The sequence below is a fragment of the Rhinopithecus bieti genome, unplaced genomic scaffold (genome assembly GCF_001698545.2).
Source record: "Rhinopithecus bieti isolate Rb0 unplaced genomic scaffold, ASM169854v2 scaffold_20175, whole genome shotgun sequence".
NCBI lineage: Eukaryota > Metazoa > Chordata > Mammalia > Primates > Cercopithecidae > Rhinopithecus > Rhinopithecus bieti.
This window is the reverse complement of record NW_016809984.1, coordinates 1,218,150-1,245,072: the sequence shown is the minus strand read 5'-3', so window position 1 is coordinate 1,245,072 and position 26,923 is coordinate 1,218,150. Positions and strand designations below refer to the sequence as shown.

The following is a 26,923-nucleotide window of genomic DNA, read 5'->3' as shown; positions in this document are numbered from 1 at the left end:
GCATCATCCCAGTCTCTTGTCTTCATGTTCACCCGCTGTTTGCTGTGTGTGTGTGTCTCTGTGTCCAAAAGTCCCCTTTCTATAAGGACAGCATTCATACTGGACCAGGGCCGGCTCCAGTAACTTCATTTTAACTCCATTACCTATGTAAAGATGCTATCCAAATAAGTTCCCATTCTGAGTGAGGTGCTGGGGCCCCATCTTTTTTGTGGGGACAAAATTCAACTTATAACACCCCCATTAAACATAGTGACAAACAGTCCTCACAGTGCTCCTGAGCTCCACTGGGGGGCAGGATTCTCCACTGTCCAAATGGCCCAGGGTGCTGCTTTCTGGGGTCTGGGGTCTGGGGTCAGCCAGCAGGGCCAGCCACAACCAGGCTCTGCGACCCGAGCCAGTGGGGCGGGCAGAGAAGAGATTCTGATGCTTTTTATTTCTTTATTATTATACTTAATGCAGAAATTATGAGCCCTGGTGATATCCAGTAATAATTGTTTTCTCTTATTTGAGACATTGGGGGTAAGCTTCTCCGTATTCTTCCATAACAACAAAGCAAGCAGGCAAGCGTGAGTTCTCTAAACAAAGAGCGGCTTTAAGCAGGGAATTTTAGGCTTCCAAGCTGGCCCTTCACACAGGAAGCAGCCATTCTCTGGGAAGTGGCACCCAGTCTCCAGCGTACCTTGCTCAAGAACAATAGACATTAGTCATAGTCTGTTAATTCTGCCTGTTTCCCATGAGAAAAAGAATGTGTTCCATGGTGCTGTCAGGGAGTTTCAGGCCCATGTTTGAACTTTTCCTAAGGATCTTCTGTAGCATCAAAGGAGGTGACCTGAGCAGCCTCCAAATGGGGATCTTTGGAGTATGTCAGGGCCTTTGCCCCTGAGCGTTACAGCCCTTGATGTGGGCGGGGGGGTAGGAGTGGTAGCAGAGCTATGACCAGGGCTGTTCTCACTGTCTGTGTGTGTGTGTGTGTGTGTGTGCATGCATGTATGCATGTGTGTGTTTTTCCGCAGGCACCAGCTGGAGATGCCAGGACATTACTCTCATCTGGCCGCCTTCTATGAGGACAAAAAAGGGGTGCTCCATGCTGGTCCCGGCAGAGGCAGCAGCCTGCCCCCTGTCTACTGGCTGCCTTCCATCCACCGATACATGTACCCTGAGATGAAGGTGAGGTTGGCCCTCCTTTTCTTACGCGATACTGGATCTGTATCTGGGAATGGTAGCTGTTGATTAATTTTTAATGAATAAAAAATTTATGTCTTTGGATCATACAAAATACTTTTCATAGAGCAGAGTTGCAACATAAGCATTTGGTTTGTTTAAAACATAAAGCAAGTTATCTTAAACAATATGCTTTCTAGACACTTCTGTAATCATAGTATAAAGGCATGATAGGCCAGTTGTGAAAAGATGGATTTAATTCTGTTGATTGCTTCTGATATTTTAACACCAGACATTTGAACTAGAGATGAAGAGTTCGATGAATATAAGTACGACATTTCTTAGTGAATATACTTTTGATGTTACTTCATTTTGTATTTGTTTCTGAAGTACTTTGGCTTTGGTACTAGAATATGCCTATTTACAGTTAGCAAAGCACCCAGAGAAGCGTTAGGTGTTGGAACGGTGCAAATATGACTAAGAACATGAATCTCCTCTTTCTCTTTCTTCTCTGTCCCCTGTGGTTGGCCGCAGGGTGTTTCCATGGAAACCTAGGGCTCCCCTGGTAAAGAAATTATGCCAAGAGTCCAAGGGAGAACTCTGGGAAGATGCCTTAGGAGAGAGGATGCAGTCCCTGAGTATTTGGCTAGGTGGAAAGTGAGGAATGCTGATTCCAGAACCAGGAAAGGTGTGAGCAGCAGTGAGAACCATGGTCTGTCACTTTCTTAGCACCTTCTGGGAGTTACGCATTGTGCCAGCTATTTATCTATACCTGTTGCAGCATTCTCTAAAATAAAAGTAAATGTTTTTTTAATCCTTGTTTTCCAGCGAAAGCAACTGAAACTTATAAAGGGCTAGTGACTTGCTTTAGGTCTTATAGCTAATAGGAGTTAGAGCCAAGGTTTAAACAGAGGTCTAGTGCCACAGCCAGTGCATGTGTCCTGCCCCACTTTATTGTCTTTGCAGAGATGTGGACACGGAAAAATGCAAGACAAGTTCATGGGACATGAGCAAACTAGTCTGGCTGGGATTAAGTCAACTGGCATGAGGGAAATGATTGGAGAACTAGGCTGAAATTAGATTGTAGAGAGCCTTAAATAGTAGACCTTGGAACTTGAATCCTAATAAGTACCAATTAGGGACTTACCGGGAAAAGAGACCATGCTAGGTATTTCAAACTAATTTAATACAGGAAATCAGTAATATAGGAGTTGGAAGGCTGAAGGAGTAAAAAAGGAATAGGTAACCAATATATTAGTAATCATAGACAATAGCCTAAAGCCCTGTATTAGTCATCTATTGCTGTGGAACAAATTATCCCCAAATTAATGTTTTAAAACAGTACATATTTATTTCACAGCTTCTGTAAGTCAGGAATCCCAGCATGGCTTAACCAGATTCTCTATGTCATGATCTCTAATGAGATGGTATCAGCCAGGGTTAGGGGATCATCTGAAAGTTTGATTGGGGAGGTGTCCACCTCTAAGATCATGTGGGTGTTGGCAGGATTGAATTTCTTGAGGACTGTTTTGAACTGAAGGCCTCAGTACCTTGCTAGCTGTTAGCTGGGGGCTCCCTTCAGTTCTTAGCCATGTGGGTCTCTCCACTATGCGAGCTTGCTTTATCTAAGCCAGTAGGAGAGTGTACTAGCAGGATGGAAGTCAGAACCCTTTGTAACCTAATCATGGAAGTGACAGCCCTGCAATGTCACCATATTTTCTTAGAAGCAAATTAAGAGGACGAAGGGATCGCATAAGGCCGTAAATACCAAGAGGTGGGTATCACTGGGGACTGTCTTAGAGGCTGCCTTCCACCCTCCCCTAGGGCTGGGGTAACAAAGCAAGAGAAGCAGAATGATCAAAACCGCGGGAGCCTGCAGGAGGGGTCCCTGCACAGCCAGTACTTAGATCACTGAAGGAGGCACTGCGCATCTATGCTGGGACCTCTCAGGAGGTGTGGTTGCACCTGTGCTGTGCATGCTGAGGAAAGCTGGAGACTGGAGTCATGGGTGTCTTCTGCTGCTGGAGAAATACTAGCTGGAGCAAGAAGCTGAAGAGATTTCCTTCTGCCTTTCAATCTACAATCCTTGTTCTCCATTGAGGAACTCTAACAGGAAGCCAATTGGCGTGTGAGTTTAGGAATTGTCCTTACAGGTTTCCCAAGCCCACGGTATAGGCTGAGAGACAATCATTAAGAAATGGTCAGAGGGCCATTGGAGGTACTCTGGGCTTGCACTGACCTGAGTCCTGTTCTCTTTCTGTCTGCTCATAACTGAGACCCATTTTTTTCCTTCAGAGTCAAATTTCTCTTGGAATTATCTCCAAATCTACAGGGAGGTGACCTGCATGTGACCTAAATGCACTCATATTCCTCCCCATAAGAGTCCAGAGATGAGGGACTAAGGGAGAAAAAAGAAAACTGCCCATGCTTTTGAGGACAGCTCATTAACATAACTGTTAGACCCTAGGAGATACGGGGAAGAGGGTACCGTCATGTTTGCAGATACAAATGTGGAGTGTCTTCTTTTTACAAAACAGTGTGTCAGCACATCAAAATAAAAAACATGGCCAGGCACGGTGGCTCACGCCTGTAATCCCAGCACTTACGGAGGCCAAGGCGGGCAGCTCACTTGAGGTCAAGAGTTCGAGACCAGCCTGGCCAACATGGTGAAATCCTGTCTCTACTAAAAATACAAAAATTAGCCAGGCTTGGTGGTGGGCACCTGTAATCCCACATACTCGGGAGGCTGAGGCAGGAGAATTGCTTGAACCTGGGAGGCAGAAGTTGCAGTGAGCCAACATCGCACCACTGCACTCCAGCCTGGACGACAGAGTGAGACTTCTCTAAATAAATAAACAAATAAAACATACGTGGCTTTTGTTTCAGCACCCTTACTCCTCAGGATCTATATACCAGAATGATGTATGTGTAACAATATTTAATTCAACATTGTTCACAGTGGTAGAAATCTAGAAGGCCTATGTATTGAAAGCTGTGGTGAATAGTGAATTAGAGCATAAGAAGATGACATGGAAGGACCACCAGATCTGATTTGTGTGAGAATAGCAAGGTGCAGAAAACTCATCATCTCTTGGTATCTGCAGGGCCTTGGTTCTAGGCGACCTGCCTCAGATACCCAAATCTGCAGATGCTCAAGTCCCCATATAGTAGGGTGTAGTCTGTGCATATAACTTATGCACATCCTCCCATATACACCTCAACTTACTGTGGGTTTACACCCCACTAAGCCCATTGTTAAGTTGAAAACATTGTAAGTCAAAAGTGCATTTAATGCTGGCAATGCAGCTGACAGTCCCTGACTTACAATGGGTCCGCTTAATGTATGATTTTTCGACTTTATGATGGTGTGGAAGCAATGCGCATTCAGTAGAAACCATAATCCCATCAAAGTCTTAAGGAGCTTCTTGACTTACCATGGGGCTACCTCCTAATAAACCCATCATACAATTGAAAACTTGGTAAGTTGAATCATGGTAAATCAGGGACCTTCTGTGCTTTAAATCATCTCTAGATTACTTATAATACCTCATACAATGGAAATGCTATGCACATAGTTGTTATGCTATGTTGATTTTTACATATATTTATTATTATTTATTTTTCCAAATATTTTTTATCTGCACGCAGTTGGTTGAATCTGAGGATATGGTATCGGGATACAGAGGGCCGGCTGACTGTACATGTGATACAATTACACTGTTGTTAAACAGTCACAGTCTCTGTCTAGATAGACACACACACACACCCAGACATAAACATGGAAAGTATTGATGGGTGTATACAAGCTTATTAAGATATGTATTCCCTGGGATGAGGTAAAGTATGGGATGGGGTAGGGCAAGGCTTACATGTATAAAAAAGGCAGGGCCAGGAAAAAACAAATGACGACACTTAAATAGCATGTATGTCCCAGCACTTTGGGAGGCCGAGGCAGGCGGATCATAAGGTCAGGAGATCGAGACCATCCTGGCTAACAGTGAAACCCTGTCTCTACTAAAAAAGACAAAAATATTAGCCGGGCGTGGTGGTGGGTGCCTGTAGTCCCAGCTACTCGGGAGGCTGAGGCAGGAGAGTGGTGTGAACCCTGGAGGCAGAGCTTGCAGTGAGCCGAGATCGCGCCACTGCATTCCAGCCTGGGCAACAGAGCGAGACTCCGTCTAAAAAAAAAAAAAAAAAAAATAGCATGTATGATATAATACTTGTCATGGATGGAAAATAATGTAATATATCTTTCAGTTTTATTGAAATATAACATTTTATAGGAATAAGTTCAAAATAGTATATATGATTATCATGTATGGAAAATAATGTATATGTATCATTAAGCTTTTATTGAAATATAAAACTTTATAGAAGTAAGTTCAAAATCTTATGTATATAATTCAATGAATTTTTACAACATGAACACACGTATAAAGAAAAACTTTGGTCTGGGCACAGTGGCTCATGCCTGTAATCCCAGCACTTTGGGAGACCAAGGCGGGTGGATCATGAGATCAGGAATTCGAAACCAGCCTAGCCAACATGGTGAAACCCCGTCTCTACTAAAAATGCAAAAATTAGCTAGGCATGGTGGCGCACGCCTGTAATTCCAGCTACTTGGGAGGATGAGGCAGGATAATTGCTTGAACCCGGGAGGCAGAGGTTGCAGTGAGCCGAGATAGCGCCACTGCACTCCAGCCTGGGCCACAGGACAAGACTCCCTCTCAAAAAAAAAAAAAAAAAGCTTTAAAGAAGTAGACTTTTAACGTAGGAGTCAGATATAGGACTGTTTCAGAGGGAAAGAAAATAAACTGGAAAGGAAGCAGAGGGAAGAGGAAGACCTCTCTGAGAGATCCAGATGTGCCTGCTAAATGCTCCCCTTAGGAACGTGGGGGAGTGGGAGAGGGATATAGGGGAGGAGGGTTGGGCCCCAGGAGTGGAGGGCTTCCCTAGTGGCAGGCATGGGTCTTATCAGAGCCTGCTATGGAGACTGAGCTGACAGAGGTTAGGGAGTAAAAAGAAATTAGAGTGAAAAGAGGATGGAGTATGGACTTGAAAGGTTGGAGGGAAAACATGAAGGTACACACTGGAGACATCAAGGAAAGAGATCTCTGTAAAAGCTACAGAGAAACAAGGCTGGAAAAAGGGAAAGAGATGTCAATGAAAGCAGGAGAAATTTCTGTTGCATGTGCAGTGAGCCTGGTAAAGTGAGGAGGGGTGAGAAGTCTCTAGAGCTGACTCTTTTAGAAGAGAAGAGGTGGTCCTATGGGCAGTGCTTCCTGGCATGGGCCTGGGCACAGGACCTGAACTACTTGCAGGTCCCAAGAAGGGCCATGTTCCCTCTTACCTGCAGGCCTTTGTATGTAAACACCTTTCCTCAGATTCATGTGTTTGTTTAGTTTGTTTTGTTTGTTTTGAGACGGAGTCTTGCATTGTCGCCCAGGCTGGAGTGCAGTGGCACAATCTCAACTGACTGCAACCTCTGCCTCCCAGGTTCCAGCGATTCTTCTGCCTCAGCCTCCCAAGTAGCTGGGATTACAGGCACGTGACACCACACCTAGCTAATTTTTTGTATTTTTAGTAGAGATGGGGTTTCACCATGTTAACCAGGCTGGTCTTGAACTCCTGACCTTGTGATCTGCCCACCTCGGCCTCCCAAAGTGCTGGGATTCAGGCGTGAGCCACAGCGCCCAGCCTCAGATATCATCTTTATGTCAAAGCTTCAACATCACTTCCTCCAGGAAGTCTTTTCTGTCTCTCCTAGAGTGGGGTGAGGCACCCTCTGGTTTGCTCCGCCAACTCCCATTCTTCTCCTATCACGGCTCCCATCAGGCTATATTTTAAATGCTTGTTTACCTGTTTCTCCCACTAACCTATAAAATATACGCTGGGCGAGCCCTGCCTGGCCTCCATGTGGTGGAAGAACAAGTTGGACGCTTGAAGATAACCAGTGGGAAAGCTGGGAGGAACCGGGGCGTGCTTTGGCGCCCTTTCCTATCTGGTTGCTGTTAAGACTTTGATGAGAGATAGTGATTGGAGGGATGCAACCAGCCTTGGTCACTTGGTGCCTCTCCTCCTCATGATTTGGGATGTGGTGGCAGAGGAGTAGGCATGGGTGGCAAATGGCATGCTCAGCACAGGGTTGCCTTTATCCTGGCATGGGGTAGGGGATGGCATCAGTGCAGGAGCGATGCCTTGTAAAGGGATACCCTCTCCGGGTACTGCAGATGCAGCTTTGGAGGGCCCAAGACAGCCCTGACCTGGACAGGCAGAGTGCAGAGGCCGCCCTGAGGCTCGGGTGTAGGTGCCCCCGAAGGCTGGTGGTTGTTAAACCCTAGCAGGCAGCCTGGGAGTCGGTGCCTCTCTCAGAAGTGCTCTTGCCTGCCTCCCTGATGGGTGATGAGCTCTTACTTCTGGCACTTTGGCTTGGAAGTGACCTTTCACAAAGCTTACAAGGCCTGGGGTTTGAAGCCTTTCTGTTCTAATAATAGCCTTGGTTGTTTTTATGTGCTATTTCATGTTTTGTCTCAGGTGGTCCTTATAACCCTACAAGGTAGGTGATGATTCCGTAGTTCATAGTTAAAGATAGTGAACTGAAAACATTAGCTAACTTTCCCCAGATCTCCCTGTTAGTAAATGGCAAGGGTCAGGATTGGAATTCAGCTCTTCCTGGGATCAGAGCTTATGCTCTTAACCCCTATGATACTCCTTGGCTCAGGGTTCCCAGAAGGCAATTCAGGGGTTGCCAGTTAGTGTCAGGAGGAAGAGTGGGGCTAGTCGTGGTGGCTCACGCCTGTAATCTCAGCACTTTGGGAGGCCAAGGTGGGTGAATCACTTGAGGTCAGGAGTTCAAAGCCAGCTTGGCCAATGTGGTGAAACCCTGTTTGTACTAAAAATACAAAAATTAGCCGGGCTTGGCGGTGCATGCCTGTAATCCCAGCTACTTGGGAGGCTAAGGTAGAAAAATCAAATCCAGGAGGGTGGAGGTTGCAGTGAGCCAAGATCACGCCACAGCACTCCAACCTGGGTGACAGAGTAAGTGAGACTCCATCTCAAAAAAAGAAGGAAGAGTGGTCAGAGGTGAAGTGTAGCAGGGATTATGCCAGGGGCTCCTTCCTACCTGTGACTTCTGCAGACACCTCACTTTGCACAGTAGTAGTCCTGTAGATTTGGGATCTGACTGGGGACTGTTTGCTCACTGTGTTATTACTTACAGTGCTTAGTAATGTTTTTGAGTTGAGTTTTCTTATTGAAGCAGAATGTGTCTTCAGAGATGCTTTTATTCTAATTTTTTAAAATTTAAATTTAGCTTTGTTTTCTTTGCATTGTTCTCCTGAGTAAAAGAATGATCTCTAAACTCAAACATCAGTGTATCAGGGACCTGTTGTATTATAGAAATCCAGTTTAAAAGTAAGACTTTTAAAGTGAAAAACAACATTTTGTGTGGAAATAAGCATCCTTTAATGTATCTGTTTGGATGGACTTCAGAATTTTGGAGGCAAGGATTAGATACCTTTTGCTATATTTCTAACAAGCTGTTCCTCACACTTTCTCCTCCCTATTCCCCTCAATTTTTTCAGATCACACACCCAGCTGGCTGCATGTCTCAGTTTATAAAGTTCTTTGGAGAACAGATCCTCATCCTCTGGAAATTTGCCTTACTTCGAAAGCGCATTTTGATATTTTCTCCCCCGCCTGTGGGCGTGGTGTGCTATAGAGGTAACCAGAAGCCAGAGTGAGGGGTGCTGCTTAAATCCCTGGAGCAGAAACTGCTTGAGTCTTTCTGTCACTGATCAAGTTTGGAAGAGTTTGGGCCACTTCAAGGGGATGGGGTTTTAAGCCCAGGAGTGACCTGATTGGCTGTGAACGCTGGTGACAATGTAGAAGATGGGTTGGAGGACACATCAGTGGCCTGGCCAAAGATTAGGGTCTGGATTAAAGCAGAGAAGATGCATTCTAGATGTATTTTAGAGAAACTAGACCAAACTTGTCAGATTGGATTGTAAAGGTTCTGATGTGTGTGAGGCTACAACGGAAAAGTCTAGGATAACAAGGATGAGTGGGGCCACCAGATGGGGGACTGAGGAGCAGCCGGGGGCTGGCTTGAAAAGGTTAGTGTGGGATGTGATGAGGGTGTGCTGCCTTGACACCTTCACAGCAGGGGTGTCTGCCCACCCTGCATAGCTGGGTCAGGACCTGTGGGCATTTGAGCTGGAGATAAAGATTTGAGGGAGATAGATTATTTCTGCACTCATATCTGAGAGGGACAGCATTACCTGGGGAAAGTACAAGTGTGGAGGGGTGTTCCAGACACAGGAGGTGGACCAGAAAGGTGGAAGGACAGAAAGTACTGGCGAGGGACAGGCAGAAGGGGGAACCAGAAGACACAAGGGTTATAGAGGCCGGAGTTCTGGCAAGGTCCAATTCTAAGCAACACCAGCTAGACAGAGACTGAGAAATGTTTATTGGGTTTGGGAAGCATGTTGCTGACGTCACCTTGAGGGATCAGTTTCTCCTGTGGGACCTAAAGAGGCTTGCTACCTTCAGTCTCCTCAGAATGCCAGGACCACCTGGCTCCTGAGGCACCAGATAGCCTAGAGCAGAGGTGTTGAGCTGCAGGCTCCAAGGGAGGAAGGGGGTGGAGGGGCAGACTCTCCCCGCTCACCTCCTCTGTCCCCACAGTGTACTGCTGCTGCTGCTTGGCCAACGTTTCACTGCCTGGCATCGGGGGCACCATTCCTGAGTCCAAGCCTTTCTTCTACGTGAACGTGGCCGACATCGAGAGCCTGGAGGTAGAGGTGTCCTATGTGGCCTGTGAGTACGGGGCCTTCCCCTCATCTTGCCCTCAGGTCCCAGCCCTGCTCCTCCCAGACACGGGGCTCCTGGGCGCCTTGCTTCCCAGTGGGGTCGGGTGGGTTCCCACCTCTCTAACCCCGGGTTCCACAGGCACCACAGAGAAGATATTTGAGGAGAAGCGGGAGCTGTATGATGTCTACGTGGATAACCAGAATGTGAAGACACACCACGACCACCTGCAGCCGCTGCTGAAGATCAACAGCGCTGACAGGGAGAAGTACCGCCGGCTCAATGAGCAGAGGTAGCGGCAGCCAAGGGGACAACCAGGGGCTCCACCCTCCTCAGGGCAGCTCCAGCGTGGGGGTCTCTGCAAAACCTGTCTTCTGCCCCTTCCCTTGACACATTTCTGCCAGTCTCCCTGCTGCCTGGGATGGAGATGGAAACGAAGGGAAGCCCTGCAGTGGAAGAGGCCAGGTTCCCTGTATGCTGCCCTGATAGGAGGGGAGTAGATCCACGGTGCTGGTTTCTTTCTTCTCATGGACTTTGGAATCCGTGGACGTTACCTTAGCTGCCAGATGCTCTCCACGTGACCTTTAGATGTACCTGTGTGTGCGGCTTAGAAGCACCTTGACTGAGCACCTTCATTGTGTTGGTCGCTGTATTAGAAGCTTGCTTATATGTATCTGATGTCATTCTCAATAATCAGGTGATCCTATGAAATAATGGGGTGATCATTCTCAATAATCAGGTGATCCTATGAAATAATGTTATCATCATCCCCCACTGATAGACAACTAGGAAAGATTGTTACTTGCCTAAGATGACCAGGGGCAGAACTGGCCCTGGACCCCAGGGATTTTGAGTCCAAACCCTGTTGATCCCTTTCCTGGCTGGTGCTGCTTCCTGGGAGCTGGTGGCCCATTGAAGATGCCTGACTGAGGCCTCACCTGTGACTGGGGTCCTGGCACCTGCACCAGAGTCTCATGGTTATCTCCTTCCCAACAGGCAGATGCTGTTGTACTCCCAGGAAGTAGAAGAAGACTACAACCCTTGTGAAGAGGACCTCTTCGTGCTGTGAGTCCTGGGGCCGTAGGCGTGGGGTCTCCCTGAGGATCCCTTCAGCACTAACTGAGGGACCTGCATCCCTCCCATGTCACTCACTGCAGACCAGGGATGCCCTTCATTGCTGCCAAGGGCACTTAGAGCCAGGCTCCTTACAGAGGCAAACCTGAGCCCTGAAATGCCATTGGGGGAACTTCTTTCCAGAGGACTTACGGAAAGAAGCAGGGCCCTTAAGAGAAAACAGGAGTCTTAAGTGTTTCTTTTCTTGTTGGGCTTTTACATCAAGGATGTCCACTGCATAGAAGTTGTTTGTCCCTCAGGATTCAGGGACTTCTCATTTCCATTGCCTCCTTTGAATAGAGTAGTTCCTTGCACTGAGTATTATGGGATAATCTGAAATTTTAATTCTTGAATCAAATGAAATCTCTTTGCCCCGTAGGTGTAGGAACCAGGGCCTTTCCACCTCACAGCACTGATTGCATTCCTAGACAGCTGGGTGAAGTAGCCTTCTGTGGTGTGAACTGAATTCTCCCAGCTTCCTGTTTGGTCTTCCAGGGGTGAGGTTGTGGTTTGATGTTGAAAACTTAATGTGGGCATTTCTACAAAGGTGCAGCACCGTGATTCTAATAGTGGACTTCCTAAAACCTACATCCTGTTTCGGTGGAAAGTATCTGAGACTTGAGCATAGCCACTGTCTCATCCAGTATGACCTGTGCCACTGTGTCTGAAATTCCTGAGCACCCAGGGCCACTTCAGGCACCGGACACTTTGCAGACCTGAGAGCTATATGGGGCTGGAGTGTCTAGTCTAACTAGACAGTGAGCACTGTCCTGAACAGGGCTTGTTTGTTCATAAAGCACTCTAAAGCAGTGACTTTTAAATCTTGATCTGTGCATCTCACTCCTCCCAAAGAGTCATCAAGGGAGAGCAAACACCCAAGGGTAATGTTGGCTCATGTTCATTTTGTTGTTGTTGTTGAATTTTTGCTTCCTCCTATGACTAAGCAGAAAGAGAAAAGCAGTGTGTGCGGGGCTCTTCTCAGGCTGTGTTTAAACCCCGGTCACTTCCCTCAACAGGAATTTTGACAGGCCATCTTGTTTAGAGATTTCCCTAATCACACCATAATTAATGCCAAATGGTTTCTTTGCTAACTTTAATAGCACTTGAATAATTGTTTAACTTTTACTCTTTTCTTGTTTTAAGATACCTGCGAATCCACTGAAAAGTACATTAAACAACAGTATAGTTTTGGTTCCCCATATGTGGATTATCTAGTGAGTTTTTTTTACCCCTTCCTTTCCTGTGTCTTGTCTTCTAAATGCAGATTTTTCCTAGAACAAAACAACCGGATATTTCAGACTTTGTTGGAGGTGTCTGCCAGTCAAGATAAAACTCTGACAGCAGAGCATGCCCGGGGCATGGGCCTAGACCCCCAAGGAGACCGGAGCTTTCTCCTGGACCTGCTGGAGGCCTATGGCATTGATGTCATGCTAGTCATCGACAACCCCTGTTGCCCGTAGGAGGAGCCAACAGGACCGGGAGCCGCTTCATGTGGGATGTCAGCAGCCTGGAGTTCACCCCAGGCCCCCAGAGGGCCTCATTTTTTATTAAGTTGACACGAAGGAATACTGTTTATACTTTCCAACAAACATAATTTTTGCAATTTCCTTTCTGCCCTTTTCCCTAGAGATAAGGTGAGATCACCTTGGTTTAGTGTCCTGCCATGTTAGGATATTGAAATCCGCCACTTTCTCCCAGAGCTGCTGGTCCTTTGGGCTTGGTCATAGGAGTTGTATCACTAGGAGTGGGCTGAGCTCTGGAAATATTGGGATGGACTGTTCAGAAAGTTTGTGCGGTCTTTGTCCCTTGATGTATTTGAGAATAAGACAACCATCTGTTCCCTGTGGCCTTAAGATGTTCATCTGCCTAAAGGCAGAAACTAGACCGGATGATCTTTTAAAGTTTTTAGTAGCTCTAGGAGTCTTGGGATCAAATCCCTTTTCTTGTTCATTGGGGCAACTTTATGTCTTCTCTGTTTACTTGAGTAGGGACCACAAAGAAGGAAAAAAGGATGTTTCTGACACCAAATGTGAGCTTATCTTACGGTCAGAATGACAGAAGTTGCTTATCAGTGAGCTTAAAACTAAAATTGTAGATTGAAGCCTTGAAACCTTCCTCAAAGTAACTTCATGGTGGCCATGCAATGTAATGTTCCTCTTTCTCCAAACCCCTCCTCTTGGGATGAATTGGTGAACTGTTAAGGGCCAGTGCTGGCCTTGGAGCTTGCAAGCAAATTAATTTTCCAATTTAGTCTCTTAAGGTTTCAATATGCTCTTGGAGTAAGGGGTATTTTTAAAGGCTGAAGCTTGGGCTACTGGAGGATAGAGCAGTTGAAGTTCGAACAGGATGGAGAAGTCACTCTAAGTCTCTTCATCTGGACACGAGTTCTCTGGAGGCATTAGCAGCAGCAACTCTGGATCAACACAGATTTACTGGATTCCGAAATCTAGCAAGGATCTGAGCTGGTTAACTCAGAGGGTGAAGCATGATGCTAACAAGACCGCTCATCATTTTGGACCCCTCACAAACACACTTCTCTTTAGCAGAGGTGACATTCCTTAGGCTAAATCATTGGATCCAGGGACATAACAGATTTGCTGAGAGAAAATGTGGCAGTGCCTTCACCCAGGACAGTGGTCAGGAAGCCCCGAGCATCACTGATGGATTTATTCATTCTCTTCTGAAGTGCTCTGCTCTAGGCTGGGTCCCATTTTCACCTGCCTGTCCTCTGATTGGCTTTTGCAGGAGGGCAGCTTACGTGTTTGTCAACCAGTTAGAAAGCCAGTTCCTGTGGGTTGAGTTTAGGCCTTCTTGGCCATTATTGAGAATTTTGACTTGGGATACTGGGTTGCTGGTGACAAATAATGTCTTCCTCTTCCCCCTTCCCGCCTGGCTCGATTATGGGAATAGCCGTCAGTGCATCTATGTCTGTGACCAAGACCCAGCCAGACTAACGTACACAGCAGAGAGAAATAACATTCAAATGGTGGGTCACACATCTCATCTCAAGATAAGGTTCTTAGGGTTCACTGCTTTATTCAAAAGTATTTTCACTGTAGCTCCTTCATATGGAATATCAAAACTGAAGAAATTCACACGTGGACATGCAAACAGACATTGATTAATCAAGGTAACATCTTTATGTAAATATATAAATAAGTTTGGGCATTGAAATGTAAACTGTACAGCTAATACACTTCTCCTCTGCAGTACTGGTTGCTGTCATTTCAGTAATGTGGATGTTTACAAAAGAAAAAACATCTGTGTTTCGAGGTTGAAGACTCACCTTTTTTTCTCCTTTACACACAACCTCTTCTCTTGCCTCTCAAGGGTTGAGGCATCCTTTCTAACTTAAGGCTAATGGTTACTTTTCGTGGTATCCTGAGGTTCAGGGTGTTTTAAGCTGGGCGTAGGTGGTTAGAGGCAGGAGCAGGAGTGAAAGGAAAGGTCTGATTCTCCTAGAGGACACAGGAAGACCTTTTTCTGGAATTACGGAATCTGCCAGGAGGAGCTGTTTTAGGCACTTCTGCTCCGAGCCTTCTATATGCAAACACTCTGCGGGTTTAACTGCAAGCTCAGAAGTGCTGGTGTAAACGTAGCAGGGTGAGAATGAAGTTCCTGTATTTTCCTTTGAATGGTGAGTCAGGGCTTCTGGGTTCCCTTAACTTTGTGCTTTTCTCGGTACCTTTCTGTCTCAGTCCACCCTCCCGCTCATGCAGAGGGCCAGGGTATGGGTGGCCACAAAGGAGAATGTGCCAGTGAGGCAGTGAAATATTTTCTGAGAAACCATCTGCTTTTGTTTAGAAGAAAGTGCTGAACATCATTCACAGACTTCTAGGTCTGTAAGCTCTTTAGGGGTGGGCATTATGATTACCATTGGCCTCCTGGAGGAGGGTTGGAAACTTGTGGTGTGATATCTTCTGCCACTATCTCCTGCTGGGCCTCAGCCCTCGCCTGCCTGAGCAGGCCTAGTTCTCCTGTGACGCTTTCAGCCTGACCTCATGCCATACTGTGAAACGAAACGTGCCAGTTTAGAAATAACTGCTGACCTGAGACGCTGGCTGGGCTGCCCTGTTGTTCCTGAGTAAGTCAGAAGAAATTCCAGGTGGGAGGAGAATTCAGGTTTGGGGCTTGTTGGTGTCCATGTAAAATATGACAAAGGCCTGTTCAAGGGGGTGTTTTCAATTCTGTGGGCTCAGCAGATACTACTACTCAGCCTTTGGGAAAATGTCCAGTTGACTCCTGGCTTAGGACTCTCCACAAGGAGTTCCAAATGGTAGGGCTTATCCCCTACCAGAATAAAAGTATGGCCCAAATTATGTGTTTAGAATGTGCTTGGGCTTTAAACATGAAACATTCCCTATGCCTGGTAGAGACAATTCCAGTGTCAGTGTCCCACCTGGGACCTCTACAGTCCTCAGTAAATTATGATTGCAATGAATTAGAAGGCTTTTGTCTTCCATATCCATCATCCATTATAGCATCTGTGCCTCCATCTGATTAGGGGGAGGGAAGCTGAAATCATTGATGTATCAATAGAAGTAGTTTAGTTTAGGAACTTGCATCTATAACTTACCTTGTTTTCTTCCACTTTAAAGTCAAGACAGGAAAGTTAAGCTAGCACACAGGTGCACATGCTTCCAGATGCCACATGTGAACATTTGTTGATCATGTAACTACCGATGATACTTTAGCTAGAAGATAAATTAAATCTTGGCTAAATCATTGTTTTTCATTCTGGTGGCTATAAGGATGAATTTGCTCTCAGTCTTGATACATTGAAAGCCCTTCAAACACAATAAAAGATGAAATCACTCACCTTTAAACTGAGGCCTTCAGGGAAGCTTTTGTAAAGGGCAGTAATGAATTAGGCTTTCAGTTGTAGGACATCAACCCTCTGAGAAGAGGCAGAGACCCGAGGGACCATTTATTTCCCTTTGAAACTGCACAGCCCGGGGAATGGATGGAGATGCTTTCTCTAGTCCCTGTATAGGTCATCCTTGCAGAGGTAGAGGAGGAGTGGGCAGGTGGATGAATAAAACAGGATAATGCTCAGCTTGGCAGTGAACTTGCCTTAGTGTGATGACAGTTCTAACATGGGCAAGAAAATTAGATTGGGGACCAATATGCCAGGCATAGGTTTTTATCTCCCTAATAGATCCCAAGCTAGTGGGCTCGGATTCTGCCAAATGGCCATCCCTCCTGTCTTCTCCCCTGTACCTTGTAGTTATACGGAGGTGAGAATCCTGCTGACCCCAGTCCCGTCCCCTCTCATTTCAGGAAAACCCTTTTCTGATTCAGGTAGGGGGAGAGGAGGAGTTAAGGGCTCCGTTTACTCCCAAGTCATGGATTTTAATATTCCATTTTATTACTAATATACCTCTGTTCCTAGAAGCTACTGGAGTCTTGAGTGTTGTGGGAAAAGGCTAACTGTGAATTAAGTTAATGTTTTTCTTATAAGAAATGGAAGTTTATTTTTTTATTGACATTACTATGTGATGAACTGAGTATGCATATACTGAAATGGAAGGAAATTTTAAAACTAGTATTCTAGAAGAAATGGGCAGTTTTGTAATCTGGTGGTGGCTGAGACCCCATAGAAGTTTTACTTTGTAAATAATTTGGAGAGTGAATAAGGAGATTGTGCTATGAAATCTTGACATGCTCTTTAGGAGGTAGACTTGACAGTCCTAGGAAGGTTGACATAAAAATACCAACCTTAAGTAAAGCTCTAGTACAAAAAAGGGTAAATGTCATCATTCTTATTTTTAGGCCTCTTGAGAGAGGTGGGAGTGGGAGGTAGTGTTATAACTGGCACTTTAATTCGTTTTTGGAACTAGAATTTAGGGGCAGTTGGATGAAATTGCAAATTTTGAAGGGGAATAAGAATTTTCTAGTGCTCTATAAAGAAATGATGGAGAAAAAAGCCTTGCTTTCATCTTTTAGAATTTATTCTTGATTTTAGCATACTGTGGGGCTTTTAGAGCTAATATGATCTAAATTCAGAAAATTTAATTTTCATAGCAGGCCAGGTGTGAATTACTTATGTTTGCTGTAGAATGCTTATTTAGACTAATAAATTTACTTGGCTGTCTAAGGCCAGTCAGAGAATGTGGGGATGAGGCAGGATGTTTTAAATTAGCCAGAGATGATCCACAAAGTGAACAGTCCACGCAGAGGTCATTGAGTTGGATGGTTGCAAATATATTGACATTAGAGTGAAAACTCCTTCCTTTGGGTAAACTAAAGAAAGATACAGTATGTTGAAAAATTTTAAGATGGTGTTATACAAAAAAAAAAATTTGGGTCTAACGTGTCCATGAAGACTGTCAAGTGAAGAATGGTGGAGATTCTTGGCGTTTGAGCAGCCAACCTGGATGAGTGACTTCAGGGACAGAGAGCAGAGGAAAGCAAAATGAATTTCCTTTATTTACCCAAAGCTTGTTGACTGAATTTTTGTATAGGTCTGGGAAAATAAGCCTAAACAAATAGTTGTAGCCTTAGAAAAACTGTTTTCTCATTTCTTTCTGAGTTAGAATCAGCATAGCCTCCCTGTCGCCTTAAATGTAAAAATCCTATTTTGATTAATACCCCAGCCTAAGAGTTATAGCAATACAAGAGACTGAATCTATTTTTGTTTCGGGTCTTTACCTCATATTATGAAATTAGTAAGACACTTCATAAATTTTGCCCTGAATACTGGTGTGCCCAGGTATGCCGTGCTCTCTGTTTCCAGTGGTGGTAATTTTAAGGCCTAAAGAAAGCTGGGGTTAATCCTGAAGCTAAGAGTAAATGTTTCTTGCATTGATTTTGTTCTGTGGTACAAATAACATCTATGAATATCATATCTGTATATATATGAACCAAGTTGTGTGCAGAGAGGTTGATATAACTATATTTACAGAAAATGATTTTTACAATTAAAGTTCACATTTTAACATGAACGTGTGTGCTGCAGTCCCTTCTCCAGTCCGAGAAAAGGGGTTTGTGGTAGGAAGGAATGGTGGCCCACCCCATGAGCAGAGCCCATGGGGGCTGAACCTGACTTCACTCACAGTGACGATGGAGGAGACTGGGGAGCTGCTACCTGTCCTGGAAGCCACGGTCTGGACAGACTTTCTCCAGGTAATGGGAAACAAAGTTGGGAATAACTATGCCACCCAGAAGAGACAGGGCTGTGTACCCTTAATTACATCAGGAAACTTCTGGAATCCCACAGAGACCACCACCCTTTTACTTTACAAACTCTCTTATCAAAGTTCAGTTTAAAATTTTGTGTGTGTGTATATATATATAATGTTTGGTGTATGTATATTCTAAACTTTTGTTTCATTTTTAACCTTTTGGGGAGTTAGAGTATGTATTTAGAACCAGTATAGGGTACGTTGCTATCACTGACTCTGTAAATCAAATGGCCTGGATTCAAAGCCAGGTTCCTATTTTCTGAGCTATGTAACCATATATTATTACAGGCTGAGTATCCCTTATTTGAAATGCTTGGGACTTAGAAGTATTTTCAGATTTCAGATGTTTTAGGATTTTAGAATCTTTGCATTATAAATCCAAACCCCAAAATGTTCCACTGGGCACTTCCTTTAAGCATCATGGTGGCAGTCAAAAAGTTTTGGATTTTGGAGGATTTCAGATTTCACCTTTTCAGATTAGGGATGCTCAACCTGTACCTACTTCCTAGGGTGGTTGTGAGAACCGATGCATCAGTTACATATGTGAAGCACTGGCACTTAGGAAATATAACTGCATCCAAATACGTGCAAAGCAGCTGTGAGGGAAAGGAAAAAAGCTTTATCAACTTTATCTTAAACTCTATCTTACAGAAAGCAACTATGGTTTTTTTTTTTTTTTTTTTTTTGAGATGGAGTCTTGCTCTGTCACCCAGGCTGGAGTGCAGTGGTGTGATCCGGCTCACTGCAACCTCTGCCTCCCGGGTTCAAGTGATTCTCCTGCCTCAGCCTCCAGAGTAGCTGGACTATAGGCGGCTGCCACCACACCCAGCTAATTTTTGCATTTTTAGTAGAGATGGGATTTCACCATGTTGGCGAGGCTGGTCTCGAACTCCTGACCTCAGGTGATCCACCCGCCTTGGCCTCCTAAAGTGCTGGGATTAATCTTTGCATCTGAGTGAAATTAATCTGTCAAAAAGTTTGTACTAAATGGAATCACCTGGGAAGGGTGGCCGACTTCCCGATGCAGATTCCTGGGCTCCATCCCCAAATTGGGTTATTAGGTTCTCCTCTAGATAGCTCAGCATTCCAGCTTTGGCTGACAAGCCTCACTCAGGTCACTCTCTTTTAGTTGCACTGTTAAATGTCTTCTATGCAGGCTTTATAGGGAAGGACAAGGCAAAGAACAAAGCAGTCAACAATAAGGAAGCCAGGCCCTCACAGGAAAGAGCCTGAATCAAGGAAACAAGGCATATTTATATTTAAAACTGAATAAGATTCTAAAGTGGCTTCCATACCCTTCCTTAATTATATGTACCATTATGATTAGAACCATAAAATGAACTCACACACACACACACACTGGTAGCCTATCAATTAGAGAAGAAAGCCAGATTCTGCACTGGTCCTTGAAACTGTTACAGAACCATGATATGCTAAACGCTCTCGGCTCAGGTGACAACTTTTATTTTCATATACCACAGTATCCTTCCTTCTTACCTGTGGGTGGTATGGGATGAGTGATCTTTATGCTGATGTTTGGAACCATCTGTTATGTTTTTGCTAAAAGCAGAACTTTTACCACCCTAAAGAATACAGTGTGAAATAAGAAAGCCTTCCTTTTTGTGATCTTCATTCATGGACTTTTCATAGCTATTCTATAATCTACTAAAGCATTGGTCTCTCTCCTATCTATCTCCATGGGATGTGGGGGCATGGTGTATGTCCTCTATCTTAAAAGGGATCTGCCTGAGAGGGAGCCTGCAGCTAAGGCCTGCCAGCTCTGCTTCCTCCCCTTCCCCCTCACAATCCTCCCTCATTGATCTTCCTGTGGTGCACTGCCCCCTAGAGTGTGAGAACCTCAGGGGCACTGAACAAAGGAAAATGTCTGCGGTAGTAAAAATGGTGCTAATGACTGGCTGGCAAAGCCCTGGCAAATCAGGTGGATTTTAGTTCTCTGCTTTCAACAGACTAAAGGAGAATCTAATCAAGTTGTTAGTTGACAGATCATCATTAATAATTCTTGATGATAGAGCACTGTGATCTTTGTCGAAATTCCAAAGGAATTCCAAGAACGGTACAACATTGCTAACAATTCTGTTCCACAGATTTTATGTGCTTACATCTATAAAGAAATGAAACAAGGACTACAGCTGAGGTTTAACCCCATCTCAGCTGTAAACCACATTCATGTATTCTTGGATAAATGAACTAATTAGGATCAAGAACATTCTAATGAAACAACTTTTAATCATCAAAGAATATTAATACCGTTTTCATTATATACCAATAATTATGATAACATTTAATTATGATAACATTTGTTCTGGACTGAGATAAAGCAAGAACTAAAAAAACTTATTTCCATTTATATTTTTTGTTGACAAGATAATGGGGTGAATGATTAAAAGATGGCAGGCATAATAGATTACATTCTGATAGGATTCTTGGCTGAAAAGTAGTATAGAAATACAGAATGAGAAAAGCCAATTTGAAATGTTCAACTACTAAAGAACTAGCTCATTTATTTTTATAAATGAATGAAGGGTGTCAAATTGTTATGATATTTAAATTGTACTGGATATGTTTAAAATAGTGATGTAACAGTTTTTATTTTAGAATACCAATATTTACACGACACCAGCAAATACATACTTTGTCAACTATTTAACTTCCCATGAAAAATTTTAGATGTCAGCTTAGATGGATGAGGGGATACATGATTTTTCAAAATACTTCTGGGGGGCACGTGAGCAGAATACTTTGTGGACCACTGCTTTAAAACACTTTCTCCAAGTACGGTTGAGGGACAACCTACAGAATCACCTGGGAAGGGTTGCTGACTTTTTAAAAATGCATATTCCTGGACCCCATTCCCAAATTGGGTTATTAGGTTTGGGGTGGACCCCAAATAAATCAATTTTCAGCATGTACCCCAGGTGGCTCTCATGCAAACCATTTAGGAAGCACTACTTAAAAAAATAAAAACTAGCAATTTACAGTATTGTAGCCATGGCTGGAGAGGGAAACAACCTCGCCTACATTTCTGGACTGAGGATAGAACTGAAATAAAAGCTAAACAGGAGCCGGAGCTCACAAAACAGCAGCACCCGTGAAGGAGCCTAGAAATAGGAAAAGGTCGCCAGGGAAGGAATGTACTTTCCTGGAATTCCTAGCACGGTCAAAGAACAGAAATGGAGGGGCGCAGGCAGGCTCAGCCCACTGTGGGCTCTCCACCGTGGTTGCACTTTGGAAGAAAACAGAAGAAAGTCCATTTCCATCTTGAGCCAGCCTGAGGAAAGTCCGTGTTTAGGAGCGCCGACCATCACACCGAAATAAAACATGCACTAATGGAAGCTGATCGCAAAGCAGGTGACAGAGCACACTTTGGGAAGCACTGTTGGAGTGGGGGCAGAGGGGTACTTGCCATGAAAATGCCCTGGGGACCCTCTGACGACACTGTTGGGATGGTTGAGGCACCTGTTCTTTTGGTCCCACCGGTGGCCTAAAGTGTGGTCTCAGAGCGCTTGTCTTCTGCTGCTCACTGGGTGGGGCTTGCGAGCATCTGTTCTCTCTTCCTAGGATCACAGAAGAACTGCAGCTTCCTGGGGAGCAGTTTCACCTCCACAGGCATCGCTTCATACTCCTCACTGTCAATGCTAAAAGAGCCCCTGCTCCCTGGAAGCTGATTGCAAAGCAGGTGACAGAGCACACTTTGGGAAGCACTGTTGGAGTGGGGGCAGAGGGGTACTTGCCATGAAAATGCCCTGGGGACCCTCTGACGACACTGTTGGGATGGTTGAGGCACCTGTTCTTTTGGTCCCACCGGTGGCCTAAAGTGTGGTCTCAGAGCGCTTGTCTTCTGCTGCTCACTGGGTGGGGCTTGCGAGCATCTGTTCTCTCTTCCTAGGATCACAGAAGAACTGCAGCTTCCTGGGGAGCAGTTTCACCTCCACAGGCATCGCTTCATACTCCTCACTGTCAATGCTAAAAGAGCCCCCTGCTCCCTGGGGAGAAGAGAATATTCAGAACAGCTCAAACCCACATCAGTGGCCTACTGGCGTTGGGGTCTCACAACAGCACCAGAACAAGTTCATTACGGAAAACAACATCCTCTCTTGAGGAGTTCCCCTGACGTTCTTTTACAAAAAACATTCAGTGCCTACTCTATGATGGCACAGTGCTGGTTCTAGAGACATCCTAATTCTACCATCCATGAAAAAGGATTTCTTTTCTTTTTTTAGCCCCATCTCCTCCCAGAGTATTCTGGGATTTGAACATGGTTATAATTTTGAAATATGTATTAAAAGGCAAGGGTCCTGCAACGTCTTTAAGGAACTCATAAACATAGTCCTTCTATATTATGCTAATCCTTCTCAAATAAAAATAGAGAAAGACAGCTAATTCTCTTATGACAAGCTATTATATCTGCTGGATCATTTTCATTATTCTCTAAGACTTGCTTAGCTTGATATACCTAAGGTATACGAACATTAATATCATTACAGAGTTTATGAAACCCTTCCATAACTCATGCATTTAATTCAATATTTATATCGAAACTGTGATGCCAGTCACTATGGGGATACCTTCTCTTTACCTATAGTCTTGTCTGAATACAGTAATATAATGGCCACATGTCTTCAAAGGCTATCTGAAGAGCCTCCTTTTTTCCGTATTGCCAGTTGAATAACCTCCCAATTCCAGATTCTATTTCCATTTTTTTCACACTTAATATGGGTTGTTCTAAGCATGGCATTTCATAATACAGAACAATTCAGTGTTGAACTGAAAACTGCTTCCAGATCCTTTATATAAAATGTTAAAGTAAAAGCAACTGTTAACATTTGCCAGCTAGACAATTCTCTGTCTTAATGTAGTCACCTTCTGCATTATTTACGTATGGAAAAATAAAAGGAGACCTAAAAACCACTTTAGGGAAGAACCTTGGCTTGAAAACGATGGGAGTCTTCAAGAGTCCAACTCTAAATCCATGACTCCGAAGGGGATTCTGCCATCCTTTTCAGCTCCCCACTAATATGACCCAGAGCCTGGCAAAATGCTTGGCACACAATACGTGCCTAAGTGTGTGGGGTAGCTAACAGAGAGGAAGGATGGGACACAGCAGAGGGGCAGGCCGACGACGAACGAATCAAATGCTGTGGGTCTACCGACCCCTTCCCCACTCACCTCGGGGACAAGTAAGGTGCACCGGCTGGCTTGGAGACACTCCGTGCCCTCGGCGTGCAGCTTGGGGTTTCTCACCTTTCGACTTCTGTGGGCACAGGAAAAAGCAAGCTTAAGACCAGTGATGGCAACTGCATTAGGTTGCAACAATGTAGCAACTTCTTTCCCCCTTTTTATGAGGTTACATAAGTAGACAGATGGTCTATTAAGCCATAGAGTTCTGTAAATAATTTTTCCACAGTGATTCTTTCTTAGCATTGTGATACATTCTAGACTGAATGTAGAGAATTGTGCATGAAGTTATGACTTTCTCCGAAATGCTCTTAATTTGATTTAAAATTGATTTAAAATAATCATTCCACATGTAACTAATTCTTAGATTGTTAGTCTCAAATTTAAAAATTAGAATGAAATTCAATTCTTTAGGAAAAGTACTAAACTTCTGGCATTGGGTACTTCTTGTGATTTATTACTTGAAGGAGAAAATATTTTTACTTTAATGTAGATATTTTTATGTATATGAACAACTAGTCTTAGAAGTTCTCTGATAACCCTTCCTATCTGTGGGTCCCACTCCTGTGGATTCAAGCAACCGAGGATAGAAAATACCTATTTTTGCAACTGTACTGAATATGTACAGACTCTTATCCCCTAGAGAATACAGTACAGCAACTATCCACATAGCATTTACATTGTATTGGGTATTATAAGTAATCTAGAGATGATTTAATGTACATAGGGAGGATGTGCATACGTCTATGCAAATACCATGCCACTATATAGAAGGGACTTGAGAATCTGGATTTTGGTATCTGAGGGAGGTCCTGGAACCAATCCCCCAAGGATACTGTGGGATGACTCTATTTATAACACAGTCTATTTGGCATACAATATCTACCTTGACTAAGTGACTATGGAGTAAAATTTCCAGCGCATATTCAGACACACACTCCACCTCATGCAGATATGTCCTTTAGGCAGTGGAAATACAGTAAAAGCTAATCCAGGTAAACTAGTCCATTATTTATCATTCATTAACAACAGTAATTCTACGAAATGGTATCAGAGTTTTCTAATGCAACTTCACAGTGTTCTCTTCAGATGTCCAGAGGAAACAGACATTCCTTGATTTCACTTCCTGTAGAGAACAGAAGGACACTGTGGCTGCCACTGGTGCTAACAGTGCAGAACATAGTGGCTTCGCCTAACCTTAGCAATAGAATTGGGGTCTCTATTTCTGGATCCCTGTATCATAAAGGAAATTTGAATATTGCTGGTCTCGCTGGCCAAACTGTCAATGAAGATTGTGTGATTTCTGGACATTCTGTAGAAGGAACAGGATTTTCCCTTTTCCTATAGATACAGCAAGAAAATCAAAGGCTGCAGAATCAGCTATTCAGTCTCTGAAGAATTTATGCCAAAGGCAAGAACAACAAACTTATGTGCCTGTGTAGATAATGAAGTAGCCATGGAGACCAGGCCGCTGCAACAGAAATGTGTGATCCCTAAGTGGGCACGAGAGGGAGCTCTGAGACAAAGCACAGAAAAGCAGAGCTGAGCAAATTACCAGTTGGCATGGGAACACACCAGCTCCTCAGATGCTCTGAAGGAGGATTGATTTATAGTGTTCTTAACCAATACAATTCTGGCAGAGGTAGGACTTAACAAATCACAGGACTTGGAAGGGTATTCTGTGTTGGAAAGGGAAAAAGGCCTGGGAAATGCCCAAAGTACTCAATACCTTTTCCAGTTTTCCATGAAGGCCCTGGGAATAGGAGGACATGGTGAACTGACATAAACAGTAATGGATACTGTGAAGTGCTTCACAATATAAAAAGACTTGACACACATTCTCTTACTCAAGGTTGAACGCCGGTCCTGAGATCGGCAGAGACGATTGTTATTTCATTCTGTAGACGGGGAAAGGATTCAGATGCTAAATGATCCGAGTCATGACGTCGGGTAAGTGGCAGAATCAAAATTTGCATTCAGCTCTTTGACCCTGAAACCAAAGTTCTTGACGCTGTGTCATGCTCCATTGAATTCTTTGGTTTCAATTGAAAAACAAAGACTGCTCTTACATTCTGATCCCCACAAAATGAACAGTGACAGCCAGCACAGGAGAGGGGCACTATACATGTCAGCCCCTAGGAAAGAACGAACATCGAAATTCCCAAACAAGACAAGGCTTTGGCTGGATCTCTGTCTTAGACTTCATGGGGCACTGTGAATAGTAAAATCTGAGAAAACCACAAGCCTCATTTCTTACGAACCCCAGTCCACTTACCCTATAGTTATAAAGTCTCCTTTGCTGATGGTGTCAGGTTCAATGCAGATATTCAGAAAATCTTCTTTGCTCTACAAAGGTTAAGAACACTAACGTCATTACTCTTAAAATTTGGCTAATGCAGCCTGTTGTCATCCTCAGCTTTGATAGTTCATAGTTTGAAGCTATGTACAGATAGGGGACTCTACTTGTAGTGATTTAATTCTGAACCTATTCTCAGTCTTTTTCTTTTTTTCCACTAAGAGCTTTACTGAGGTATAATTTACAGAAAATTCATCTCCATTGCTTGGCTTTTTTTTTACTACATAAGCAAACAGAAAACTCAGAGTGGGAGGTTCTGGACATTCTGTCACTCACTAGTAATTATTAACTGTTGTAGTCTCTAGGATTACTTCCCTTGCAGGCCAAGCTTTCAGCCCATCCCAGCAATCTCAGTGTTCACTGTACATCAGCTTCACATCACAGCATGGAATCAGCTGCTTGGTGTGGAGAGCCCAGGTGCCTGTGCTGCTTTAAATGCTCTACATACAAATTTGATATGCAACCAGAGTTGAAAAACAGCAATCCTTCTGGCTTCATTTCAATAGGATCACTCTGGCTGCCATGTTGAGAATTAAGACAGGAGTAGTACTGGAGAGGGAGACAGTGGGCTAGGAATTAATATTATAGATAAATGTGTAAGAATGGCCCAGGGTTCAGGAGCTCCCAGGAGCAATGATCTGCTCTGACAATAAGACACTGAGAGGTGGGGCTGGGGGGAGAGTTAGAGAGGAGAAGGAAGAATGGATTAAAGCAGTGACGAGACAGGAGGACAACCACCAGTCACCAGGCCCAGCATACAAGGGGAGGAAAAGAAAGAAAACACAGCCACTGCTTAAAGGCTGTGGGAAAGGCAGAGCCCAGGGGAGAGCCACGCTTCAGCTAGAACAGGGTCAGGAAACATTTTCGGTAAAGAACCAGAGAGTGAACACTGAAGGCTTGCAGACCATGAGGTCTCTCTCAGCTATTCAACCCAGCCATGGTGGCTGAAAGCAGCCAGAGACTGCACTCAAATGAATTAGCGTGCTTGTGTTCCAGTAAAATTTGACTTACAGACACTGAAATTTGAAGACAATTTCCACACGTAACAGAAAAATACTCTTGATTTTTTTCAATGATTTAAAAATGTAAAAAATATTGTTAGCTT

General features: G+C 44.1%; 2 protein-coding genes and 1 long non-coding RNA gene across 6 annotated transcripts in view; 2 read left to right on the top strand and 1 right to left on the bottom strand.

Annotated features, from left to right (window-relative positions):
• Nucleotides 1-18,026, top strand: part of DENND11 (DENN domain containing 11) — a 28,866-nt gene extending 10,840 nt beyond the window's left edge. The window contains exons 3-8 of the mRNA XM_017891059.1: nucleotides 1,014-1,167; nucleotides 8,745-8,883; nucleotides 9,847-9,978; nucleotides 10,111-10,261; nucleotides 10,966-11,034; nucleotides 12,347-18,026. Coding sequence (XP_017746548.1) covers nucleotides 1,014-1,167; nucleotides 8,745-8,883; nucleotides 9,847-9,978; nucleotides 10,111-10,261; nucleotides 10,966-11,034; nucleotides 12,347-12,542 — 841 coding nt within the window. The 3' untranslated portion in view covers nucleotides 12,543-18,026. The remainder of the gene's footprint in view (nucleotides 1-1,013; nucleotides 1,168-8,744; nucleotides 8,884-9,846; nucleotides 9,979-10,110; nucleotides 10,262-10,965; nucleotides 11,035-12,346) is intronic.
• A 2,727-nt stretch (nucleotides 18,027-20,753) lies between these two features.
• The window catches only part of AGK (acylglycerol kinase), a 106,851-nt gene continuing 100,681 nt past the window's right edge, over nucleotides 20,754-26,923 (bottom strand). For 3 of the 4 annotated variants that reach the window (XM_017891055.1, XM_017891057.1, XM_017891056.1), the window contains exons 14-16: nucleotides 25,738-25,808; nucleotides 23,454-23,538; nucleotides 21,964-22,270 (exon numbers count right to left, since the gene is read on the bottom strand). In XM_017891055.1, the coding sequence (XP_017746544.1) occupies nucleotides 22,133-22,270; nucleotides 23,454-23,538; nucleotides 25,738-25,808 (294 nt within the window). In that variant the 3' untranslated portion in view covers nucleotides 21,964-22,132. Of the gene's footprint in view, nucleotides 21,942-21,963; nucleotides 22,271-23,453; nucleotides 23,539-25,737; nucleotides 25,809-26,923 lie in introns of those variants that run through there. The other variant, XM_017891058.1, reaches the window with a different exon arrangement.
• On the top strand, nucleotides 21,574-22,678 carry LOC108541540 (uncharacterized). The gene is made up of 2 exons (XR_001888980.1): nucleotides 21,574-21,635; nucleotides 21,964-22,678. It is a non-coding gene; the product is annotated as an uncharacterized LOC108541540 (long non-coding RNA).